The sequence below is a fragment of the Lotus japonicus genome, chromosome 2, assembly GCF_012489685.1.
Source record: "Lotus japonicus ecotype B-129 chromosome 2, LjGifu_v1.2".
NCBI lineage: Eukaryota > Viridiplantae > Streptophyta > Magnoliopsida > Fabales > Fabaceae > Lotus > Lotus japonicus.
In genome coordinates, this window is record NC_080042.1 from 55,642,158 (window position 1) to 55,666,225 (window position 24,068).

General features: G+C 35.7%; 3 protein-coding genes across 4 annotated transcripts; 1 reads left to right on the forward strand and 2 right to left on the reverse strand.

Annotated features, from left to right (window-relative positions):
- Window positions 1-1,305: 1,305 nt before the first annotated feature.
- Window positions 1,306-3,116, forward strand: LOC130738425 (uncharacterized). Its single transcript, XM_057590398.1, has 2 exons — window positions 1,306-1,723; window positions 2,865-3,116. Exons 1-2 carry the CDS (start codon window positions 1,391-1,393, stop codon window positions 3,015-3,017), a joined length of 486 nt encoding a protein of 161 aa, XP_057446381.1. The 5' UTR covers window positions 1,306-1,390; the 3' UTR covers window positions 3,018-3,116.
- Window positions 3,117-3,846: 730 nt separating this feature from the next.
- LOC130738424 (phosphatidylinositol-3-phosphatase myotubularin-1-like) lies at window positions 3,847-15,702 on the reverse strand. The gene is made up of 19 exons (XM_057590397.1): window positions 15,451-15,702; window positions 15,290-15,358; window positions 13,536-13,610; window positions 12,702-12,773; window positions 11,894-11,963; window positions 11,347-11,396; window positions 9,789-10,078; window positions 9,605-9,678; window positions 9,416-9,479; window positions 8,923-8,982; window positions 8,700-8,799; window positions 8,487-8,600; window positions 7,819-7,988; window positions 7,588-7,672; window positions 7,158-7,385; window positions 6,264-6,323; window positions 6,103-6,167; window positions 5,275-5,554; window positions 3,847-5,062 (listed from the first exon to the last, which is right to left on the reverse strand). The coding sequence occupies exons 1-19, from the start codon at window positions 15,550-15,552 to the stop codon at window positions 4,535-4,537; spliced, it is 2,556 nt and encodes an 851-aa protein (XP_057446380.1). The 5' UTR covers window positions 15,553-15,702; the 3' UTR covers window positions 3,847-4,534.
- A 1,518-nt stretch (window positions 15,703-17,220) lies between these two features.
- Window positions 17,221-21,098, reverse strand: LOC130738426 (protein PSK SIMULATOR 3-like). 2 transcript variants are annotated; one of them, XM_057590399.1, is made up of 2 exons: window positions 20,944-21,098; window positions 17,221-19,517 (listed from the first exon to the last, which is right to left on the reverse strand). In XM_057590399.1, the coding sequence occupies exon 2, from the start codon at window positions 19,508-19,510 to the stop codon at window positions 17,735-17,737; it is 1,776 nt and encodes a 591-aa protein (XP_057446382.1). In that variant the 5' UTR covers window positions 19,511-19,517; window positions 20,944-21,098; the 3' UTR covers window positions 17,221-17,734. The 2 variants fall into 2 exon arrangements, with proteins under 2 accessions (XP_057446382.1, XP_057446383.1); XM_057590400.1 differs by having other exon boundaries at window positions 20,940-21,085.
- Between the last annotated feature and the right edge of the window lie 2,970 nt (window positions 21,099-24,068).

Genomic DNA, 24,068 nt, shown 5'->3' on the forward strand with positions numbered 1-24,068 from the left:
AGAAGAGGAAGAGTGGTGGTGGTGGTGGAGTTTTTTGAATCAGATTGTAATGGGGGGGGGTGGTGATGGGGTTGGTGGTGGAGGAGTAATGGTGATGGAGTTGGTGGTGGAGGAGTAATGGTGCTCAAAAGGTGGCAGTGTGCGACAGGTTTTCGGATCCAGAGATTCCGAAGTACTTCGGAGAGGAAGGTTCCGAATTATGTTTGTCATTTAAGTGTCATTCTCAATAAGGTATTATTCGGAACTTTTGATTCCGAAGTGTTACAGATACCTTGTGTCCGAAGGGTATTTCTAGCATTTTTTAAAAAATATGGGGTGGCATTTCTAAGCCCTGGGGTGCCAAATCCAGGGCTCACCACCACCTCTACCACTACAAACACTATACATTACCACGTGGAGGTAATAGTGATAGAAGATGTCTTACAAAGGGTGGTTACCATCGTAAATTTACAAAGTTAGCAACAAATTTATAAAATTAAAGGGAAAAAAACTAAATTGTAAATGAAATCTAATTTTAGTTTTGTAAAATTTTGAAAAATAAAACTAAAAATCACCCAAGTTTTTTTTTTATATTGTGGACAACTGTTTTTCATCTCATTTTGAAGAGCTCGATTTACTACTTATTTTCACTAGTTTATTCAAGCTACTTTGGCGAACGCAAGCTTCTAAAGTATTATAATTATATAATTTTATTATCATTTATGAAACGTGAATGTGGTTGCTGATGCTTTGACTTGAAAGTCAACTAATGATATTTCTTATTGAATAATAGTGCAAAAGGCCCATAGTTTAAGACTTTGTATGGCTGAGATAGTGTATAAGAAAAAAATTTGGTTATTGTGCAAAATTGGTAATTTTTTTCATGAGTTTCATTCCATATATTGATTATTGTGCTTTGAGCAAAAGAAATTATAAATGACATAATCTTTTCGATTTATGAAGATTTTTCATAGAAAATGAGAACATAAAGATTCATATATAGAATAAAAATGATAAGGAAGTCATACTCTAGTGTTTGATTCCCGAGCGTTGCGTATGGATAAGCATTTGTTGGAAGAGACCTACCTACTTAATGTGATCATAAAGTCTCGAGGGGATTAATCTCATAATTGTCGGCGGTGTAGATACTTTAAAAAACCGAAAATGACGAAGAAGCTGATAAATTTTTTTATAACTAAATTATTTGAGACAGGGTGGGGTGTCTTTGTATATAAGCAATTAAGCATTCATGTTAATAGTGACTACTAATTAGGTTTGCCAAACTAAATTGATAACCTTGTGTGCCTAAAACATCTCTTGAACCGTCGCGGAAAGTGTTGGTTTGCTTCATAAATACCTCAACGCAAATCAAAACCGCGTCACTTCACTTCACTTCCCTCTTCACACAAAAATGGCGAAAACCAACGAAATCGTGGCGGTGATCGGAGAATCCGAACCGCCACAAAAGCAACAACCCTCGCCATTCCCAAACCTCTTCTCCTTCTTCCCCAAGTTCAACCTCCAACTCCCTTTCCTCCCACCAAAACCTAAACCTAGTTTTGGAGACAAAACCGCCACAACCACCCCTGAACAGCACCACAACGAAGAGAGTTCGAATTCGAATTCGAAGCGCAGCCTTGTACGGTTCCCGAAGACGCAACCTGTTGCTCCTCCTTCACCTCTGCAGGCTGAAGCTGACCCTGAGAGCTCTACCAAGACTTCCAATCCTTTCATACTGTGGCAGGTATTGATAGCTCCCCCCTTTTCTTTGTGGATGCAAAAGCTACTGAGATTGAAATTTTTGGTTGAGAGTTTGATTTTGATTTTCTGTTGTTTAGGGGATTTTGCAATTATATGTACACAGATTAATTTGTATGATTAGGGTTTTGAATTTGCAATCCTTAAGAAATTTAGTAATATTGTAAAGGGAGCCCTTTTGTTTGGGTGGAGTATTTGTTGTTGAAATTTGGATTGATATTAAGCAAGCAAGACATTGATTTTGCTGTGTCTGTTGCTTTGGTGATGGAGAAAAAAATTGCTTTGATTTTACAGTTATATTGATATTGACTCGCACAGATGCGTTAGGGTTTGAATGATGATGATTATCTGTTTTTTTTTTTTTCGTTCCATTTTGTGGTTGTTGGCACGAACATAGCTACATAAGTAAACATATGGTTTTCTAGTCAGAAAATGGTTGAGTGATGATTTATGTGAAACTTTATGGTTAACACTAGTGACTAGTGTACTTTTCATAAGGTTATGTTGATTCCAATATTTCTTGAAATACCATATGTATAGGGATAGTTATCTTTGGACATATGGTTTGGGTGCTGAGGATTAGGGGAATCCATCTCCCCACTTATAAGCACCACCAAACTTGGCAATCCCCATCCTTCATGTGTGTCTGTGTGGCTAGGATAGCTGACCCTTATGAACCCATTTGGATTGTTTTCCATGATGATCCATCCTCCCATGAAAATTCTCCATTTCTAGCATTGCACTAACAACTGTACATCTGCCCCTTCCCTCTTGTCATGTGCACATCAACCTTATCAAGAAGGCTGAAAGATAATCAGGTAGTGTTAGAGGGCAAAGGATGTATGTTTATGGATATTCTGAAAGATATTGGTGATTACATAAATAAGTTGTTATTAGTTTGGTTTGAAGCCCAGAAGGATTTAGTTTAAATCACGCGGAGAAATGTTTAGATTAATCAGATAAGCCATTTACACTAATTTGCAGTTTTTTTGTGAACTGCTTGATGATGTTGTGGTGAAGTTTGAAAGAAGTTTCATACAAATAATTACATATTATTCTTCAGTAATATAATTACAACTCTGTTTGCTTTTTCTTACAAATAACAAGATTACATGATTTCATTTCAGGTTTATGCATTGGGAGGGATCATTATTTCGAAATGGATTTGGGCAAGGTGGAATGAGAGGCATGAGCGAGGGAAGGCTCCCAATGATGACAGGAATGAAGAAAGGCCCTCTGATGATGATGGTGGTAGTCAATCTCTAGATAATAATGAATAGATATTTACGTTGGCTGTATACATTGCTGCTACTTCAATATTTTCATTTCTCTCAGTGAATGGAAATCTTTCATTTTCTAAAAAGAGCCAAATATTTTCATTTTCTCTCTACTTCAATCTTTATCCAAATGAATCTGAACCATTTAGATTGATTTGGTTTGAATTGTCGGGTTCATTGAGTTGCTCCAATCTGATTAACACTCCAGTGTCACTCCCCCTTTTTTGCTATAGCGAATGAAGTTCAAGCCCCATGAACGCCGCACACAATAGTGCCTTTGTCTTCCCTATACCATCATTTCTTCACCATAGAACCACAGTTCCCACTTTGCTTGTGAGCTCCACCACCCCACTTCCAGTCTAAAAGGCCTACTATGGGATTGTTATAGAAATTCTGTTTACAGAAAATTAGGAAAAAATGGTTGTTGCTTGAAACCCTAATTGAGAGAGAACTAAAGAACAAGTACCAGATATAAATATAGTTCAATGTATATTTCACGTAGTCACCTGAATTACTGAATAATCGTTTGGCAATTTTCATTTCACCATCTAGTTCTAGAATAAGAATTAGGTCATCTGATTTGGTCATAACTTCTCAACTTTGGATCGAGGAGCAAGAGCAAGAGTGTTCACATTCATCATGGTTTTCTCAGTTCTGTTTTGAAGATGAACACTCTAAAACATTGATGATAACTCAAGAACAGGAGAGTAGAAGGATGAGCAGGGCGAATTGAAAACAACCAAAATCCTAAGGCCAAATTAGAATTACCTGAAATATTGCATGAGACCCATAATAGAATTTAGAGTAAATGTGGGCTAATAGTGTAAACAGATAAATTTTTAAATTAAAAAAATGGTGACCTTGCTTATGATAGCAAGTAATCAAGGGTGGAGCAACCTTACCCAGTTTTTTTTTTTGTATAAGGGGCTAAAAGCGTAGAAAACCAAGCTTTATGATTTAGTATATCTATTGTGACCTTCGATGACCAGCTGACATCGTGCATTAAAAGTGAGTCTTCATTGTGAATGGGGAAAATTGAAACAAAAATATAAGTACATGCCAAGACTGATCGTCTTCATTAATATACTATCAAATGATTATTGGTGGACAGTGATCCCTAAAAAATTGTCAAAAATATAAAAACTTGATCATCTGTACAAAATTGATCTTATTCAAGAATAATTCTAATGTAATCAACGACTATAACTGTCCCTAAAATTACAATTTATATACATGCATATAATGATGTCGACCACAATGATGGTTATATCAATATAACCAACTCAGGGTACATACAAGTACTATTCTAGATTCCCAAACAGATTTCGCACCAAGGTAGTATCCAGCCAACTCTCATAGCCTGTACAATTCCCGAGACCCAATAATACAGGGTCCGCCATTTTCATCGTAAAGGACTTCTCAAAGAATATTGTGTTCTCATTTGCAGAAAGAAAACCAAAATTGGTTGATGTGACTGTTCACTGTCAGAGTCTATTGGGAACTAAAGTCCCTATCTACTCTCAATTGAAATAACTATCATCAATCGAAAGTTGGTCAAGCGCATCAAAATTTGCCTTCACACCAACAAATTGACTACATAGTTGAGCACACTCACCTTCTGGCCACCTACAACCTCCTTCTCCAGCGCGAAATTGGCATAGCGTTTCGCATATTCGACCAATAGAATTCCTTCCATCATCATTAACATCATCAACATTATCTGCTGTAACTGTTAGAGAAGCGGATAGATTCTTTTTGTCATCAAGCAATGCATTATTTGATTCTTGCCTAGAGGAGCAATGCAAAAAGTTTGTTGCTTCGGCTGGGCTGTTTTCAATGTCAACAATGCAGTCACCACCGTTACCAGAGAAGTGAACCTTGCACCCAATTGACTGAACTGCGCGCTTTATGGCCATATTTTCCTTGCTTAATCTCTTGGCCATGTTCAAAGCTGAGCTGTTTTGCAGTTTCTCGCGACGCAGTTCTGTATTCAATGATTCCATGGCATTTGTGATTTCTTTAGCTTTCCTTTCTGCCACTTCTTTAGCCTGTTACCGTCAGACACAGCACCAAGACCATTAAAAAGAAAAGCCGAACAGGTCAACAATTGAGACAATGGAAAGAAATACCCTGAATTGTTCAGATAATTGATAAGCTTACATGGTGTGTTAAAATGAGTAATAGCCAACCACAAAAGGAGAAAGGCAGTGGTTTTTAACTAGGGCATTGTAAAAATGAGAAAATTGAGGAAAGTAACTACCTTCTGCATCTCAGAGGATTTCGTGATTATCTTTCTACATTGTGCTTCAACCTCCCCAGCTTGTACTTCGTCCGGGCATGCCCAACGTAGGTGGAATTGGGGCCACAAAGTTGGGGCTAACGCTGCTGCTGGTGGCAGAAGGGGACCGTTGTTCCTCAACGGATCATAAAAAGGATTATAATGCACGTGGGAACCTCCGTCTGATGCCCGCAAATCAGCCAAGTAAACCCACAAACATCCACATGTTTCATAAACACTGTATTGCAGTCTCTCCTTCTCACTGAAAAAAAAAAGCAATCAGAACAAAATACAATATCTACAACTAGCAACATGGCAACTGCAACTCCCCTGATACACATGTCACATTTCCATGATTCTTATGCACTTTATTATTTAATAGACATTATTGACAGCTATAACAACAACAGGAATCAAAGTTATTTTTTTCCACTAGGTGGAGACTTATACATGGATCAAATAACGGTATAATGTCCTGTTATGAATTTAACCCAATAATGACATTTCAACGCTAAATCTTTCTTAATGATTTGGTCTTTAATTTTCTTTGGTGTCTCTACTTCTAACCATTGAAGGTTTTTTTACAGCAATCTGGTCTTTTCTTATTCTTAAAACGTTAAGTTGGAGGTTCCTAGACGGATCATCTACAATAATGACAAATATTCTGGGTTCTAAAATGATAAAATTAGACCAGTATCACTTGCCAATGATGGGTTTCACTAGGAACAAAATGAGAAAGCCATGTCAGGGAAATGCATGCCAAAGACCAAATGTATTCATGGGAAGACAGTTGTCAACAAAAATAAATACCTATTAAAGAAGAAGTTTCCAAAGCGACAAGAAAGCATGCAGTCTAAGAAGTCCACCAGGAAAGCCTGCACAATGAAATAATAGAAGTTACCAGCATGAAAGAGACAAAGAACCAGAATATTATACAACAAAACAAAAACAGAAGTATCAAGGATACATACCGCTGAAAACTCAAAAGCAAAAGGATACATCCGCAACAATTGTGAAACACAATCAACCCACTGAAAACAAAAACCAGGCAAAGAGCTCATAGTAAACACGCATTGAATGTACTTATTATGTAAAATGTAGGATTCAAACCCATGTCAATCACCAACTCTAAAAGCATAGAGAAAATAGTTAGAATTATGGAATAGTCAGCCAGACTCCACTGTCTAAATCTCAACATGCAATTCTTCAAATAGTAGAAAACAAGATAAATAGGTAGAAGATTTTATGTTTATGCATACATAACAATAACTAATGTTATTATGAACCATCCCAATTACTGAGGCAAGAGTAAGTAAAAAATGTTAAACTAACATTAATCACATCCAGCTGGAGATCCAAACAAAAACTTTGCAATTTATGCTTATGTTTTTGTTAGGATCCAATTGCAGTGTATGAGAGACTTGAGGTGGAAGTATGGGAATGCTGGTGCGAGATTTATAAGGAGACTACAATAACTTGCTTTTGTGTATGGTTCTCCCAAGGTTCTTATTAGTTTTATCTATTTTTATTTCACAAAGGAAAGTACTCGCAGCCCATTAAACCTCATTAAGACCAACAAAATCTATAGGACTCACCCAATTCTAGGTCTAATGTAGGCCAATAATCAACCTCTTAGTTTTGATGTCAATACTTTCTGATAATAGCAGAATCAAATTTGAAGAGACATGAACCTTCAAAGGATTAGCTCGAGGTATTCAAACGAATAAAAAAAAATGAAGAAAGCCTCAGTTTTAAGGAGAGATTTCTAAGAATGAAACATGCGGAGAGAAAGCTATAACCCAGTTGATTAATTATAAATTACTTTCTTGATTCAATGATTCCTAGAGATTATTCAAGGAACAAACCTGCAAAAAAATGGGAGAGTAATTATTTGAGGTATGTGCATGAGATGAGGTTGGAGGTTGAGAAGAGAATGCTCCTGATGACGGGCGCATCGGCGATGATGGGAAATTTCCAGCAGAAGGCTGCCTAGGTAACTCAAAAGGTGTGTTACCACTTCCAGAGGTACAAGGTATTCCCACACGATCGGAAAATGGATGACCAAATGCTAGCCAGTCTTTTTCAACGAGTGCCTGCATAAGGAAAAGCATAATTAGGAGAGTGAGTTCATTGATTCATTTTCAACATGTGACATACAGAAAATGATTTGTTTGACTGGAGTCGAATGAGTCTGGTCGTGGTATCAAATAGTGAAGAGGGGGAAAGTTTGCTCATTTTCGTACTGACATTGAAATAGAAGACATTCAAATTAGTTGATTAATGCCAATTCCTTACCTGAAACCCTGCCAAAGTCCGATAATATGGATCAAGCAACAAATTAGCAAGTGCAACCAACTGGCTTGTCCTATCCCATCCATCACTACCAGGAGAAAAAAAGTAAGGTGCTAGAAACCAAACAAACTTGAATCTCATACTAGGGGAAAATTTGACAATTTCCAATTTAAATTTCATAATTTTGGACTAGTGAGAAAAAACAAGGGTTCCCAAAAAACAATATCACAGTACCTGCAATGTACAAGAACAGAAGCCTTTTCCATATGAACACGAGCTGCAATCCAAGCTGCACCGGCCAAGACATTCTGAACATGCAATAGCCATCCACTGTCCCCAAGGGTTGATACTGAAGCAGACATACTACTTAAATTGCCACCTCCCCATGTCGACCCACCATGTCTCTAAGGAGAATTCATAGAGACTCAGTCTTAATACAACTCATGTAAAGTTAGAACCAGAATCAGACTCCATTAAATGATCCAAGACAGTTACTCTAGCCAATCATGAATCAGTTCAGAAGAACAGTATAAAAATGCCATTACACTGAAATCTAGTTTAATTACACGAGCTCTAGGTGACATTTTACTAATCTAGGCATAAAATTATGTACAAGCACCAAGCAGTTTTCTATGAGCATCATTATTCATTTGTATCAAAATCTGGTAATAATTAACCGCTGCATAATGATTTGTAGAGGGAACAATAGTAGTACTTTTATGCATGCACCATAGTCCACATTCAACTTCCTTAAAATCAACCAAAATTTGGAAAAAGTTCAACTTGAACACTATATTATCAGAACAGACTTTATCCAAAAATCCTAAGTATGTCATTCTGAGACCCTACTTAATATAGTGAGGACACATATAGCTAAAACTTTTCAACATTCAAAGACTAACCAAAAAAGATAACATTCCATCTGATGACGCTCTGCCATGAGTGTCCATGTATTCTCGGAGCCGAACAAAGCTCTCTCTCATTGCATGGATGTTGTCTATCCCAAAAAAGACTACCTGATGATATAAATTTAAAATTTTAAAGCTTAAAAATAAAGTCAAATTTATAACTGTAAAAACAAAGAACAAAAATGGACAGTCCGGGCCTTTACATACCTCAGATTGAAAATAGTTTGATGATGATTCCGAACCACCTCCCATGGCTCCATTAGCTAATGCATTTTTCCTTGGTCTTGCATCAGCAATATATAGCTTTCTAGATGAAATACAATATTGGGAAAAGTTAAAAAAAATGGATGGTACATTGCACCAAATTAACACCCCCCCCCCCAAGAAAAAGCATGAACTAGGTAAGATAGAACCTATATACAACTCTTACCTCCGTGAGCCATCATCAAGTTTACTGCAAAGTGCAGCCACAAGTTTTTCATCCATGTTACTGCAGGAAATTACATGAAAGCTTGTCATTGTCATGTTCATTGCATTTCTTAGGATAGAATAATTTATTTGAAAAACTCGTACAAATGATTAATGAACAAGGAAAAAACACAAGCAAAAAAAAAAACACAAGTTCCGAGAAAAAGCAAAAAGAAACCACCATCTCCATACCATAAAATGCAAGATAGAAAAACTCGGGCATTTTACTCCAGCCACAAACTCCACTAAAAAGCACACAGCGCGTGTTTACAATCCTCCCTTTTACCGAAATGAAATAGACACTATTTATACAGCATATAGAACATTGTTTAAAACTTCCAATCTTAGGATTTGACTTAATGTCTCCTATATTCTTCTCGTTAGATACCTCAAAAACAAATATTATGTATCCTTTTCCTTTAAGAAGGTATATTTGATTGAATAGTTTGCATTACCTCCTCATATTCATCATGAGACCAACTAAAGGTTGGGAAGAGCGGGCAAGAACTGCTCCAGTAACTATAGCCATCAGTTCCATAAGTTAGAAGTGCATCCTTGAATTACAATAATAATAAAATGAAAAAAAAGAATGAAAAAGGTAGGAAGTAAAAATAAAAAGCATAGGAAATGAAACAAAGATTCACCAGGATGACACCATGAAATTACAGGTAGTCGAGATCTTGCACGGAAGCTACAAGCCTGGAGCACTTCATCATCACTAACATCAGGACAAAGCAAAGTTATCAAACGCATGGTACAGTAAACTTAATCTTATCAATCAAGACATAAAGAGGGAAAAAGCAGATGTTTGGCCCTCAATTAAATTACCTAATGACCTTTGGAAAAATCAAAGCAAATGGATAGGTCTGGCACATTGAATGATTGGAATTCACACTACTTATTCTCCATAAGTCATTTGACAAGGTGTAGGACCCACTTTCAATCATGTTGGTTGATGCATGATATGAACCTTTGCCAAGAAGTCGAAAATACTCATCCAATAAGCGCACCTGTGGAGTAGTGTTCTTAAACCTAGAAGGTCCAGATACAAAAGCATAGAGATCCCATAATCTCGTTGACTTTGTACACCTCAGTAGTGCATCAAATATCACACGTCTCTGCAAGATTTTCATAACCAACATTAGATCCCAAACATCCTAGAAGAAGATAACAACATATGTTCACGACAACATTTTCACAGGCTCAGGGCACTTTAAAAATGCAGGTTAACTGACTAGTTAATATATCCTATAAATTATAGTGAAATGATCAATAGACCGACAAGAATTTCAACTAATGAAAAATAAATTATTAAGTTTCCAAATATTCTCTTAAATTTCATTTTTTTTCTTCGGCCAATGCAATTCGGTTCAATTGGAGGATCAAAATTCAAGCTGCACTAATGTAAAGGTTTTGGGTATTGTTGTTGCTGATGATCCCTCATCGATAGGCATCCCATAATACTAAACACAGTGCACACTGCCTTGGCTGTGGAACAACATAATCACCTCCATAATTTTTTTAAACGAAAAGAGAAACATTCCAACAAAAACCAATTGAATCCAAACTACAGTCAGTTAGAAGACATGAAATAACCAGCTCACATTACATGAATGACTATTGAAAATTCCAATACTCGAAATAAACCTTAATTGTTGACTCTCAAAAAATTATGTTAAGTGCAAAAGATCCATTTAGGATGAATAAATTAAGTAACACAAGAAAGATAAATCTGCTCTCCATGTTTGGGGAACCTAGAACAGGTATGGACCTACCTACTATTTAGAGGTAAGAATTGTCCTGCTCTTTATAAGGACTATTTTGCCAATATCTCTAATAAATGTGGGACCATAACACATTCCCCTCATGCCTAGGGCGGGACATCTGAAGCGTGAAGCTTGTAGGACTGCACATCTGCGGCTGGCTGGAGGCCCATTTATAGGTGGCAAATAGTAGATCTAGAATAAGGTCTAATACCATATTAGAACTTGGATTTGAGCCCAAATCAACCCCAACTAAAGGAATGTCTAAAAGGGCTTGCAAAATAAAAACAAAGGCTTGCATATCATTCAATCCATGCATGGATGAAGTTATGTGTTGAGTCCAAATGACTCATTTAAGCAGTGTATGGGTGCTGTATAAGTCTAAGACAAAGAAAAGAAGGAAAGAGGGGATTAAAATTGATAGATTAAGAGTTTTCTCAAACAAACTTTCAGTTGAAAGGGATGTCCATGACATTTTGATTTTTGACCTTTCTATAAAAGATGTGACTCAGAATCAGAATTAATAAATCTCCTAAATAAATATGAGACATATTAGATAAACCTAAGCTAACCTGGAGACTAATGATTTTGTAAGAAGGTCATAACTGGTGCCAAAGAATTACCTGTTTTGTACGAGGCCTAAAACCAAAGACTATAATTCTCATATCTTTTCCTGCATACAAGAGCAAAGATAAGTATTTTCTTCAATAAAAGAAGATATTTATTAAGATTGAAAATGAACATGACAAAATTACAACAAATTTGGAAGATAAAGAATCCCCTTTAACCAAAAATAAAACAAAGGGAATAAAAAAAACAACAAAAAATAAAAATAGCAATGGAGAAAGCTCCCCAGTCCCTCAGCATATCTAAGGAAACCTCCTTGAAAAGTCGATGTGCTTGACAACAAATAGAAGGCAAATAGAATGCGTGTTCAAATCATAAATTTAAGAAAAAAATCCGAAAAGTAAAGGCACCAATATCCTAAATAACATAATTATCTCAAATCATAAATTTAAGAATAATATAAATAGTCTCATCTATTCCACATCACAATATTTTGCTTCCATTTTTTAATTTACCAGCACTATCTACAAATCTTGGATAGGAATTCATCAATTACATATTCAAAAGAAAATAACAATCAAGAGGGAGCTTATGGAAGCATACCAATCACCTGGAGCAGTCTCTGAGTTGGTGTCTTGTCTAATTGACGTGTGTTTGACTGAACTTTTACAACCTACACTTGAATGAGGGTAACATATGAGGTTCCAAATAATCACAAGAAAAGTGCACCCAAAAAAAGCAGGAACTGAAATAAAGATGCACTTATTAGTTGATAGCACAACAAATCATAAATATAGTTAAAAAATTCCACAACATTGCCAGAAACAAGAGAGAATACAGATATTCATTTTTGTGGCTAAGCTAATATGAGCATTTGACCCAGTAGCACAAGTTCATTTTGTTCCCAGGTCAAAAAAAATTCAGAACTTAGAACCAATCAAAATAATTTTTCTATATAAGAATTAAGCAAAATATCAATGTCTTATTTTGCCTTGATGAATCGATCTGGGTTCATAGTTTGTAACTTGTAAGTATCCCAATTTCCCAGTGCTGTCCAATGGTAACGACTAACGACGAGATTAAGTAATGATTTGAAGACTGTAAATATTCTACAACTATTAAGCAAATTCTAACCGTAAAATAGTAAAATAAAATATATGTTGAAAAGATAAGCAAAAAAATAAAATAGAATTTAATAAGATAGGATTAAAAAGGAGGCTGAGCAAACTCAAACAAGAGGGATATGCATGGTCACTTCAAAATCATTACACATCTGTATATAGTCTGTCAAGTGTCAAGTATTTTGCAACATATATGTGAGGTAAAACCCACAAGGGGATAACACATCTAAAAGATATAACAAAAGACACACACAAAAGAATAGTTTGTAGAAACATTTGCAAGGACTTACTATCTTGTTGAACTTCTCAATGGTTGCTAGTGGTATTGTTCCAAGGGCAATAACTTTTCTAGTTCCCTCACTCTAGAAAATGCAATGAAGTAAATCAGAGAATACAGTCACTACAGAATACTTAAGCATAAATAGGCAGGTACAAAAATGCAAACAACCATCATTGAAGTCCATGTGCCAAAGAGTTCAATTTCTAGCTTTAGAGTTTATAATTTCATCCTATCAAATTCTCTCACTCCCCATTAGAAAGGGTCCCTAAATAAATAAATAAAATTACAGAAAAAAATGTAATTATAATGATGTAGGAAAGGATGAATCCCACATACAAAATAGGTGAACTGAAGCATTTTGGGACGTAGGTGAGAGTAATGCATGGTTTGCGAGTAATAGGATAGGTAGTGTTATAAGACTAGATTAAGGGCAATAGTGCAATGAACAGTACTTACAGCGTTAGTATAGGGAGCTTGATGGGAAATAAAATAAAAAATAAAAATTTATTTTGATGAGGTCAAACTTTATTAGTTGTAGGAAGGACGTCAGGTTTGGGTAATATAGAAATTAAAGAACTACATCTCTTTTCTAACATGTTAATCAGGCCCAAAATCCAAATTAAAATTAAAAAAAACTTCTCCAAACAGCTGAGTTCCACGATTTTCAACCAAAAAACTTAATTATGAGTTATGACACCATTATGTTGTACTTCCTATGGGGATTCAGTCACTTTTCTAGTTTGTGGGCGTTCCAAATCACAAACTCAGAACTGCTACTACTAGTACCTTATAAAAATATAGGACTCGGGAGCAGTGTACAAAAATATTGCATAAAAGAACTTACCAGAAAAAGAAGACGAAAATTTGTTACCATCAACATGCCCGCATCATCAGTATTAACAAGAACAACACCATGTCCCTGAAAGTGAACACCATGTACCAACTTAATTTCACAAATTAGATTCCAACTGGATAAATTGCAATTTGTATTAAAATTAAATCAGCATGCCCTGACGCTGAGACACAGCACATCTTTAGTTGCAGCAGCATTAAATGCCTAGAAGAAGATCCCCTCAAAGACAAAAGGGCCAGCCCACAAAGCTAATGAAAAGAAAAAGGGATTTGCATCTGGAAAGAAAGAAGAGACCTAGGAACCTCAATCTCGTTGAAGGAAGTTCAACATCCTAGCCAATTGCCCCACGACCTAGGTAGCTGTTACTGTATCAACAAGAGGTCAAAGAGGATAGGTCTCATCCCATCCCATTTCGGAAGGGGCTAGGCTGAGTGGTACTGCTAGCAAGGTTGTCACAGTTTTAATTATATATTATTTATACCCAAAAGAAGAACACACACATGGTTCCACAACTCCTACTGTCAACGGTTAGCCACGCCCAGAAAAATGTAGCTTGAAGGAACCAGCAAACAACTAGAAACATGTCAAAAAGAGAAAAGAGTGCTTGACAAAACTTAGAAATAAATCATCAAGGAATAAAGGAGAAGAGTTCAACCACAGTTGTCAGGCTCAGGCACGAATAATTCGAACCAGACACCTAATCAGCCATGGGCAATCAACCAGTCTTCAGCATGGACAAACTACCCACAGATCAAAGACGGACTTAAGACACAACTCAAATCGCAAAACAGAAATGGAGAGGTGAGGTGAGTTTGAACAAGACTTTAGGGTTAGGGTGGGCCTAGGTGTTTCTCTTCCCCAATCGAGTTTGATAAGCAATTTAAATGGAGGTTCACCAATTGGGCGACTTCACGGCTTCCGATGATGCTTGGGGATCCTACCTTGAACTCATCAAAGCAAGTCAATGAGTGTGAGATTGCTGATCCTAAAAAAAAATCTAGTAATATGCAACCATATATCTAAAATAGTAATACTGGTAATAAGTCGACCCCCTACTAGCATGCCCACTTGGGCCCTTCATCTTCATTGCAGTGGGAGTAATATTTGTTCTCTATCAGTCACTAGTGAGCCAAGTCCCGTTTATAATAGGTTACCAAGTACACTCTAACCCTAGGACCTAGCAAACACCCACATACTAAAAAGTAAAAACAGATACCATATGTCCAACAAATCCTAGCAAACCAATATAGTACCACTATAACCTATAACTGCATCAATGCAATGATTCAGAAAAAGTTAGTAGTTGCAACTTGCAAGACAGAATTTCCATATGTATAGTCAATTAACAGAGTGCTTATATGTCAAACATATCAACTCAAGACATAGAGATCACACAAAGTATGCATAACAAACACAAACCTACAGACCTACAGATCTACAAACCCTAATCAAATAGGAACCGAAGCTAGTTATCTCCTTAGGCAAAGAACACATCAAATTCAATACAACCCAAGATTCTTTAAGGAGCTGGCACCAAACCTAACATGCGTGTTCAGAAAATCTCAAACCACCCTTACCATTCCTCGCACTATCCTCACATTCCACACATTCTTGCAGATTCAGCAAGCAAGATAAAACCAAATTAATCAATTCCGAAAGAACAAAATAAAGGTTCCCATAACAATCAACGCAGATACAGCAAAATTCTTGAAAACAGAAGAAGAATTGAATGTGAAATTGCATACTTCGGCTACAACTTGTTCCGCCTCGAGCAAGAAATCGAGATTCTCATGCGACGCGAACTGTGAAATTGGCTGCAAATAAATCACAACTCAAAAAAATTACCAAAAATGGAAACCAAAACGAAACGAAGAAGAAGAATGAATTGAAAACGAGAAGGAATAACCTCAATCTTGGTCCATTCGAGAACGTCCCAGCTACCAGTGGAGGACTCGGAGTCGTCCCTGAGAGACGTTGTTCTAGTGGTGCGGTGTTTCCGTTCGTCCATGCCGGCAACGGCGACGGTGACGGTGACTCCGGCGAGTGTAGAGAGAGAGAGAGAAGAGAGAGAGAGGGATGAATGTTGAAATGAAGATTACCAAACGTTCAAGCGGGTAGTTGTTGTTGTGACCCGACGCTCGTAATTCTGCGCCCTCAACTGCTGCTCATAAGCGATGTTAATTTTATTTTTAGTCCCCGTATTATAATTAATTTATGATTTTGAGTACTCCCTAAATTTCATCTACTGTATAATATTGATTTCTAATTTTGTTATACTTATAGCGGATTCTCTTCTAGGGTGGCTTCCTAGTTCCTACAAAGCGGACCGTGTTTCCATGCAAAAAAGTTCGTAAAATATGGGACACTTTACGTATATGAATTGTTGTTGATATAATAATAAAAAGTTTGAACAGTTCAGATCGTAAGAGTAGTTCTGCTAAAATGTCATCATTAATTCGTTTTAGTTAGTATGTTGCTTGCGTTTCGATATCATATCCGTGCACATGTCACTGGTCGTGTTTTCTTATTTGAGTTTAAAAATTGAATTCTACGTTACTATAACTTGATTGACCACAATGTTCTTCATATGGTGTGGTGACCTAGAAACGCCATTTGTCACCTCCTGGTCTTCGTGAACATCATGAAGGATATTTCTCCAATTGTGAATTCACTTTCAATGTACAATTTGTAATAGAGATTGACACTTAATTTATTTATTTTTTCTTATTTTGAAGTCGTCAACACGAGTGACACATTCTATTTATTTTATTTTATTTTGAAGTTGTCAAGTTATTTATTTTTTATTCTAAATGTCATAAAGTTCACTAATTCAACACCGAGCTCTACCAAATCGAAGTAACTAAAACAGGAGCCCCCAAAATCGTCCAAGGTAAAAGGCATCAAAAATCAATTGTGTGGGATTGTTCTAGTTTAAGTTCTAAGGGGAGATCTCAGGTAGAGTGCACACAAGTTGAATTGGATGGATTTATGACCTAAATAGAAGTCGAACTAATTAAAATTGTTCGAGTTGGTTTATATCGGATTTCAAGTATTTTTTCTGAATCCGAACCAAATCAAATCGATGATGTTTATATTGGATCGGATTGCTATTAAAGTATTATAAAGTTGGAATATGCTAAAAATAAAAATAAAAAAACACAAAAAAATTGGTAAATCTATTATATGTCACAAAAAGCATGAAAATAACACAAAAAAATTGTACAAAATAGCATGAAATAGTACTATTTTATTGCTGGGGGAAAATAAAATAAAAAATGAAATAGAAGATTATTATATGTTCAGGTATCATGTTGATTCAGATGGATGCATTCATGAACCCCATACCCGAACCGGACTTGGTCGGATTGCATGCAAATTCATCCAATTAGACTCGTTTTCCCAATCTTATCCACACTTTTGCTATAGGGTTGGGTTGGGTTGAGCGAGTTTATTTGATCTACCAGACCCATGTGCGCCCTGCAGGTTTGACAGAGTATTGCTGCCCTTTTGGTCCTGCCCAGTTCGAAGAAGATTGCCTCATTGGACGATACATATGGTTTAAACCAAAAAAGAGATAATGCTCTATAACCACACAACTTTATCATACTACAGTCTTCCTAAGAATTCTCCAGATTGGATAGATGAGGCTGACATAGCCATCCCTCATCTTGGAACATGCACTGAATAAATTTTCCATTTAAGAGTTTCAAGTTTCAACTTCTAAGAAGAGCTTCCTCTGTTTGGACATTTATAGAGCCATGAGATACCCATCCACACAATGACACAATGCTTCAGATATTGAAACTTGCATCCTAGCGTTTCAAAATTCTCATGCCCAACCATTCAAAAGGCTCACAAATACCATATAGAAATAACCACTGTGATATAGCTATACAATTTAGCATATATAAGGTTCACAAATATGCTGACTCTAAACAGCATGTAGGAATCCATACCATAGGATAACTTTTCAGCTAGGATCATTCCTAACCAACAATGCATTCTATCACTCAAATTCCACAACATTGAATGTAAGTATTATTCTCATACTTCATCCAACACCCGAATCGCATTGTTCAAGATTTAAGAAGCCAGAAGGTCAGTGTCTGAAAATCTCCCTTGCAATCTGAGGTCAGTGGGTGAACTTCTGCTGAAAACTGCCATGAGTGTCATGAAAATTGCTTATCCATTCAGTTGAGAATAACATTATGCACTGCGCTGCTCCCACACTCAACCAGACCTATTGAATTGAGCTCCCGAACATATCTCCAGACATAATTCAGGCCGACAAGAAGCTCGGTGATTATTGCTTCTGTTTTCTCTAGATCTGCAAAGTAAAGTGTTTGTACCAGCAACACTTTTGTCCGGGAAACAAAGCACTGCTGCTCAAAACTTCGCTCAGATTGCCATCTTAGCATGTTGTGAGCAAGTGGGGCTAACCATTCCAATATACCCGCCATTGCTTCACTCCATTCTTCTGCTAGACTTGCGTCATAGACTGCCGAAGCCATTGAATATGGCTTTAACTTGGACCTAAGAGCAGCTCTCACGCGTCTGGGTAACATCTTGTACAGATCATCTCTTGCATCAAGACCTATTAAGTGTGGAGAAGCCGCTAGCTTCTCAATCACAGCGATAACATTTGCATAGTGCAGGGCTAAAGAAGCAGCACCAAGGGATTGAGATGGAGGCTGTAACTTGCACAGAGAACTGAAAGCTGATTGAGTCCGATGATCTTCGTTTCCGGGGGAAAGGATGTTTGAATCAGCATCTTTATGATTCTGAGTTGCTAATTGAGCATCATTTGGGCTTGAGTGGCAGTCGATGACCGAGGAGCTTTCTGCAACCATACATCCTTTGAAGGGTCCTACTTGAGTCATGCGACTGTGTCGTGTGTTAATTTCCTTCCCGCTTATGGTTGTTGAGTGGCCATGAGACTTCAAAATACTGCTGTTTTTATTTGTTCCATAATCTGAGGCTGGTTTTTTCAAATTTCTTCCAAGAGGACCTGAGAAAAAGCTGAGACTTCCATATTTTCCTGACTTTTTGGATGAGTCGCCACCACCTGAACGAAAAATGTTAGTTTTATCTGTTCTAACATTTTGACTTGATTTAGCAGCAAAAGTACCAAGGGGTCCCGAAGTGAATCTGGCAACATTTTTATCGGATGCATGGACCGAAGGTTGCAATATTTCAGAAACCGATTGACTTCCACGAATGTAATCAGAATAGAAAACACTTGGATTCTTGGTTTTACCAACATCTATTACCTCTTGAATTCCAAATAGATTGTTGATCCTACTGAATATGGTGAATAAAGATCTTGCTAATAAGTGTACTGTGTAATCATATGTCCTGTTCCACAGAGAATTAGCCTTTAAATTCTTCACCTCCACCCTGCTCCATTCAACCCTTTTTTGATATTCAATTAAATTCAGCCCATCTGACTCGGTGTAAGCCTTCATTCTTTTAAGGGTTTGCTCAAGATCAGTGAGCACTTCCATCTCTTGATACAGACTTGCATTAGTTGATACAAACTTTTCCATCCTTTTAACCTTTTTTTCCATTTTCTTGGAAGTGAATTTCCACCCATGTGAATCAACACCAAAAGTTATAAACTTAACAAAGGCATCTTCAAAACCCTTTAAACTCGGATCACTGCATTTCTTCCCGAGCCTAGCCACAGATTCAGCCACATGTGCAATATTCTCAAGCATCTCTAGACTGATTAAACGTACAACGAAATTCTCATCATCTGAAACAAGCTTCTTGATACCCACTGAATTTGTGATCTCCTCTCTCAACCTAGCAACCTGTTTCTCACTCAAAGACTGCCACAAATTAACAAGCTTGGACATCAATCTCGCAACTTCAAATGCTAATACTCCAATCACCACCTTCTCGGAATTAGAATCATCCTTCCGTGGAGTCTTCCATAGTTTTTGAAACCATGATTCAGCAACCATCGCTTACCTAAGAATGGGAAAATAATACTCTTTAAGTCAAGTTCTAGGTCATAGCTCTGTAATACTGAGCAAATAAAACACAAAAACAATAATGTTAAAATAGGCGTTAAATATCCATCTACCAGATAAATTCCAACCTGTATCAAATATTCCGTGCCGCTCAGTGTCAAAATATCATCTCGGAAGTTTAATATAGAGAAAGCTATCATACATTGTCCTGGTTTTCTAAGAATTTATGAAATAAAATATTTATAATGTCATTAATTGTCATTTAAAAATAAGACAGCCAAATATGTACTTGATGTATTTGCCATGTTAAGGATTTTATTGCAATGGAATGGATAGATGGGGCTCAGGTGAACCACTTCATCATGTTATAGCTCAATGATTTCATAACCAGTTTTCCTAAGTTTTGGAATGTTTTGTAAGATCTAGCAAAAGCAAACTGCAAAATGTTTTGAAGTTCTTATCTTATGGAGATAGAAAAATTGATGATACACCAGAAGTAATCATTTAGTAGATGGACTAGAATGGAAGATATTTCTCTTTCAGTTCTTAAATTTTTTTTTCTTTCTTTTGGGGTCTTAGACTACAGGTCTACTTGAGGTAATCCTGTTCAGGCAGGACTACTATGAGCAGCATAGGAGTAAGTTCTTAATTTTGAATTCAAACTGTAGTTAAAAATGCTCAACTTAACATGAGGTTAGACATAATTTTGCAAGATCCAACCGTGTGTAACCCACGCCAATAGACCAAGAAAACACAAATATTAGAGAACGGGTAAAGGAAAAGAAAAAAAAAAAAGAGTAAAAACAGAAGATTCTTTCCATTTAAAAAAATCCTTTCATTAATTCCTCAGTTTCTTGTCTGGAAATATTGCTGAAGAGTACCTACTAATTTTCTTTTTGAAAAAAAAAAAGAGTAACATAACATTAGCAAAAAAATAAAATAATAATCTGGAGATTCTGTTGTTTCTCTACTCCTCCTTTTCTCTGTATATTCATTTGATTAAATAAATAGACTTCAACAAAAATCACACATTGAGAGGAATAATGCTTTTGAGGGGAGAATGGTTCCACACCAATTCTCCCTGTTATTACAAAGGAAATTGACACAAGCCCAAAATGACCAATAATGATTTATATAAAAATCAGCAAAACCCAGATTCCAAAAACCTTTATTCTCCATCTAAAAGCATAAAAATCATCACAACTTTGCAATAGCTTCTTAGGAATCTAATTCACACCAATCAATTCAGCAACTCGTTGCCTCACATGGGCCAAACAAAGTTCATTAGCTAAACCACAATTCTCAACCTATTAAAGAATAAGCCACACAAAGCTAAAGAACAGAGACAACAACATAGTACAACGAGGAAAGAAGAAACAGCATGCAATGGAAGAAGCAGAAAGAGGACCCAGAAACTCACTGACCACAAAAACAAGGACCTGCCCACGAATTCTTCAGCTGAGACGGAGGAACAGTGTATGAGAGAGAGAGAGAGAGAGAGAGAGAGAGAGAGAGAGAGATGGAAATTGCAGTGAAAAGGAAGACAAGGGGAAATTGCAGAGAAAGAAAGGAATTGGAACTATTTCTATTTTCTAATGACATAGAAATATCAAAATTTTCTTCGTTATTTTTTTTAAGACTTAGACTCGTGTACTTTTTCGGAGGTAATTGGGTTCGAGCAAAAAACTAACACATTATGGTGAGATTAACTCTGTCAGTCAGATATTTTTCATCCACGAGACTCGAACCTAAGACTTTACTTAAAAATAATGAAGCATGTATCACTTAAAATAACTGGTAGTTGATTATTCATTATTTACTTGTTCACACGGTTTTGTTCTTACTTTTATGTATGAAAATAGTTTGGTCTAATCTTTTTGTAGTTTAGATGTTTGATTAGTAGGTTTGTTCTAAACTTTAGTCTATAATTTTCTTATGACTTGACTGTACTTTTGGTTGCTATATTATATATTATATAACTCACGTGTGATTTTGGTGCATTGATAATTTTATACTCATATTTAATGCCTTAGCTTTTTAGGTTGTCTCTTAACAATTTGGTTTATCTGAAATTCTTAAAGCATTTATTTATTTTCTTGTCAAAATCTTCACAAATTAAGCTCATCAAATGATTTTACACTTTTTTCATCAATAAAGAAAATCAAAATTCACATAAAATATAAATATTACTTTTTTTAATAGGAAGGGCAAACACCAAAAAAAATTATATAGTACTCATTACTGAAAGACAAACCTCATATTAGTCGATCATGGGCTAAAAGGCTCTCACACTCCATGGGGATGGGGTGATCGAGCACATGAACACATGCAAACCTCAAACAATGAACATTTTTAACCAAAGAATCGGTGACTTGATTGAACTCATGGGTAGAATCTGGAACTCAATCTCTTCAATAAATAAGCTAAGACTATGAATACTATATTTCTTTGATATGATTAATATCTATTTAATCACGATAAAAATATCTATTTAATCAAATCATAATATTAATTGAATACTCATTTATTATACAATCATGTTAAAAAATTTACATGTTTTGTTGATTTTTTTTCTTTAGATCAACTTTTTTCTTAGAAAAAAAAATGGTTACATTTAGAACATAAAAGCTCAAGACTACTCAAGCAAGTCTTGGCATAACTACGAAATAATAAAGGAGAAGAGAAACTTTCAAATACGCAAGAGAGACTCATCTTGTGAAGCTTCTCAGGTTAACTGGTCAGCAATTATGTTATGCTCATGAGAAATATGCATGAAGTTGACTTCATCCCTAAGTCAACATATCTCTAATTCTAAAAATTACATTTCTCTACAAGTGATTACTAGCATTACTATCACTTCTAAGCAAGTCCACAACATTCTATTCTTACAATGAAAGGCGCACAAAGGTTTTCTATGCCCCAATTCCCAAACAAAGAGAAGACTAGCAGTTTAACATGTAGAGGATCAATCTCGCGTCAAAGCATCATGAAAATTTTGACAATCAACACCACAATATCACTTTAATTTCTGTGTTGCTGATTAGTGATGTAAAGAAGTCTTGCTACAATATTATATTTCTAAAATATGGTAATGTTGATGTGGTTCTATTAGGGATGACAATATGCTAAGTTGAGTTTTGAATAAATAGGTTTCGCATGCTTAAAAAGTTTAAGGTTTGAGCCTAACCGCTTACTTGCAATAAGTTTTTTTCTAGGCATAACCGTCTAGCCTGATCTATTAACCTATTAAAATGTTTGATCAATAGTAAGAAAACTAAGTAGACCAACAAACATATGTGCAAATAAGTGAACAAGCTTGTACACTTATGAGGTAAAATACATTAAAATAAAACTATTTATAAACAGACCAACATGATTTAAGAAAAAACGTGAAAATAAGCAAGGTTGTGTTGGACTTTTTAATACCTGAAAGCTTATTTAAAATGATACCTAGCGTGTTGTTCAAATAGGGTTTCAAAGTCCATTTTTAAGTAGATTTATAAGCTTAAATCATTATATAGACCACCATATTTAAATATATAGATAAGTTAATAAATATATAATTTCAAAATATCATAATAAAAATATAGTTTGAAGGCCATTCAAAAAAAAAATATAGTTTGAAGGAACCGGAAAATAAATATATGGAATGAACCGGAAAATGAATATACTCACAAGTCACAACTCTTTGCCGTATTGCATGTGTTACAGAAATTAATTAGTCAGTCAATGGATATTGATATATAGTTCTCCTTCCCCTTTCAAGAAAAGTCTATAGAAAATACTTATGGATATATTATTATTATGATTATTATTATTATTAAAAGCCTTAACTGATTAAATCTCAAATCCAAAATAGTATGTAACTAAAAATAAGAACTCAAAATTAAATACGTGTCATAAAATGGAGGAAATATATATAATATATTCTTGGCGCAATTAAATTGTGTTTTTTTCTTTTTCTAAATTGTTCCCGAAACCATACAATATATGTATATACAATGTATTGCATATGCTATATTCTAGAAAATACCTGTCTTTTTGTATAACTAAATATACATGCAGCCTTTGCTTTGACTGAGTTTTTCTCTTTTAATTTAAAGAAAAGGATGATAGAAAACCTTTCGTATGTAAGAGAAAAATCAATATTGAATTGAAACATTTTGTTGAATATTATATAGCCATATTGAAAGAGAAAAGACTTAAAAAGGCAAAACAGTTGCATGTTGCGATTCACAGTGTCTCAATCTGAACAAGTTCATTTGGGACCGCAAGTAAGACACACCAATTCGATTACAATCATTCATTATTCATCAGTGGCGATGACGCGGATTTACGTCAACCTTCAGATCCCATGATCAACACACTCTCTTTAGGTATGTTTGGGTCAGTGACAGTGACAATTTCATGAATTTTAAGTTGTGAAGATAATTTACATATACAAACAAATAAAATAAGTAGAGGCCAGAAATACATGTTAGAGTTGGAACGTAACATTAGACTCTTTATAGTTTTACGGCCTTATGAGAGGGCTGAAAGTTTATTATCC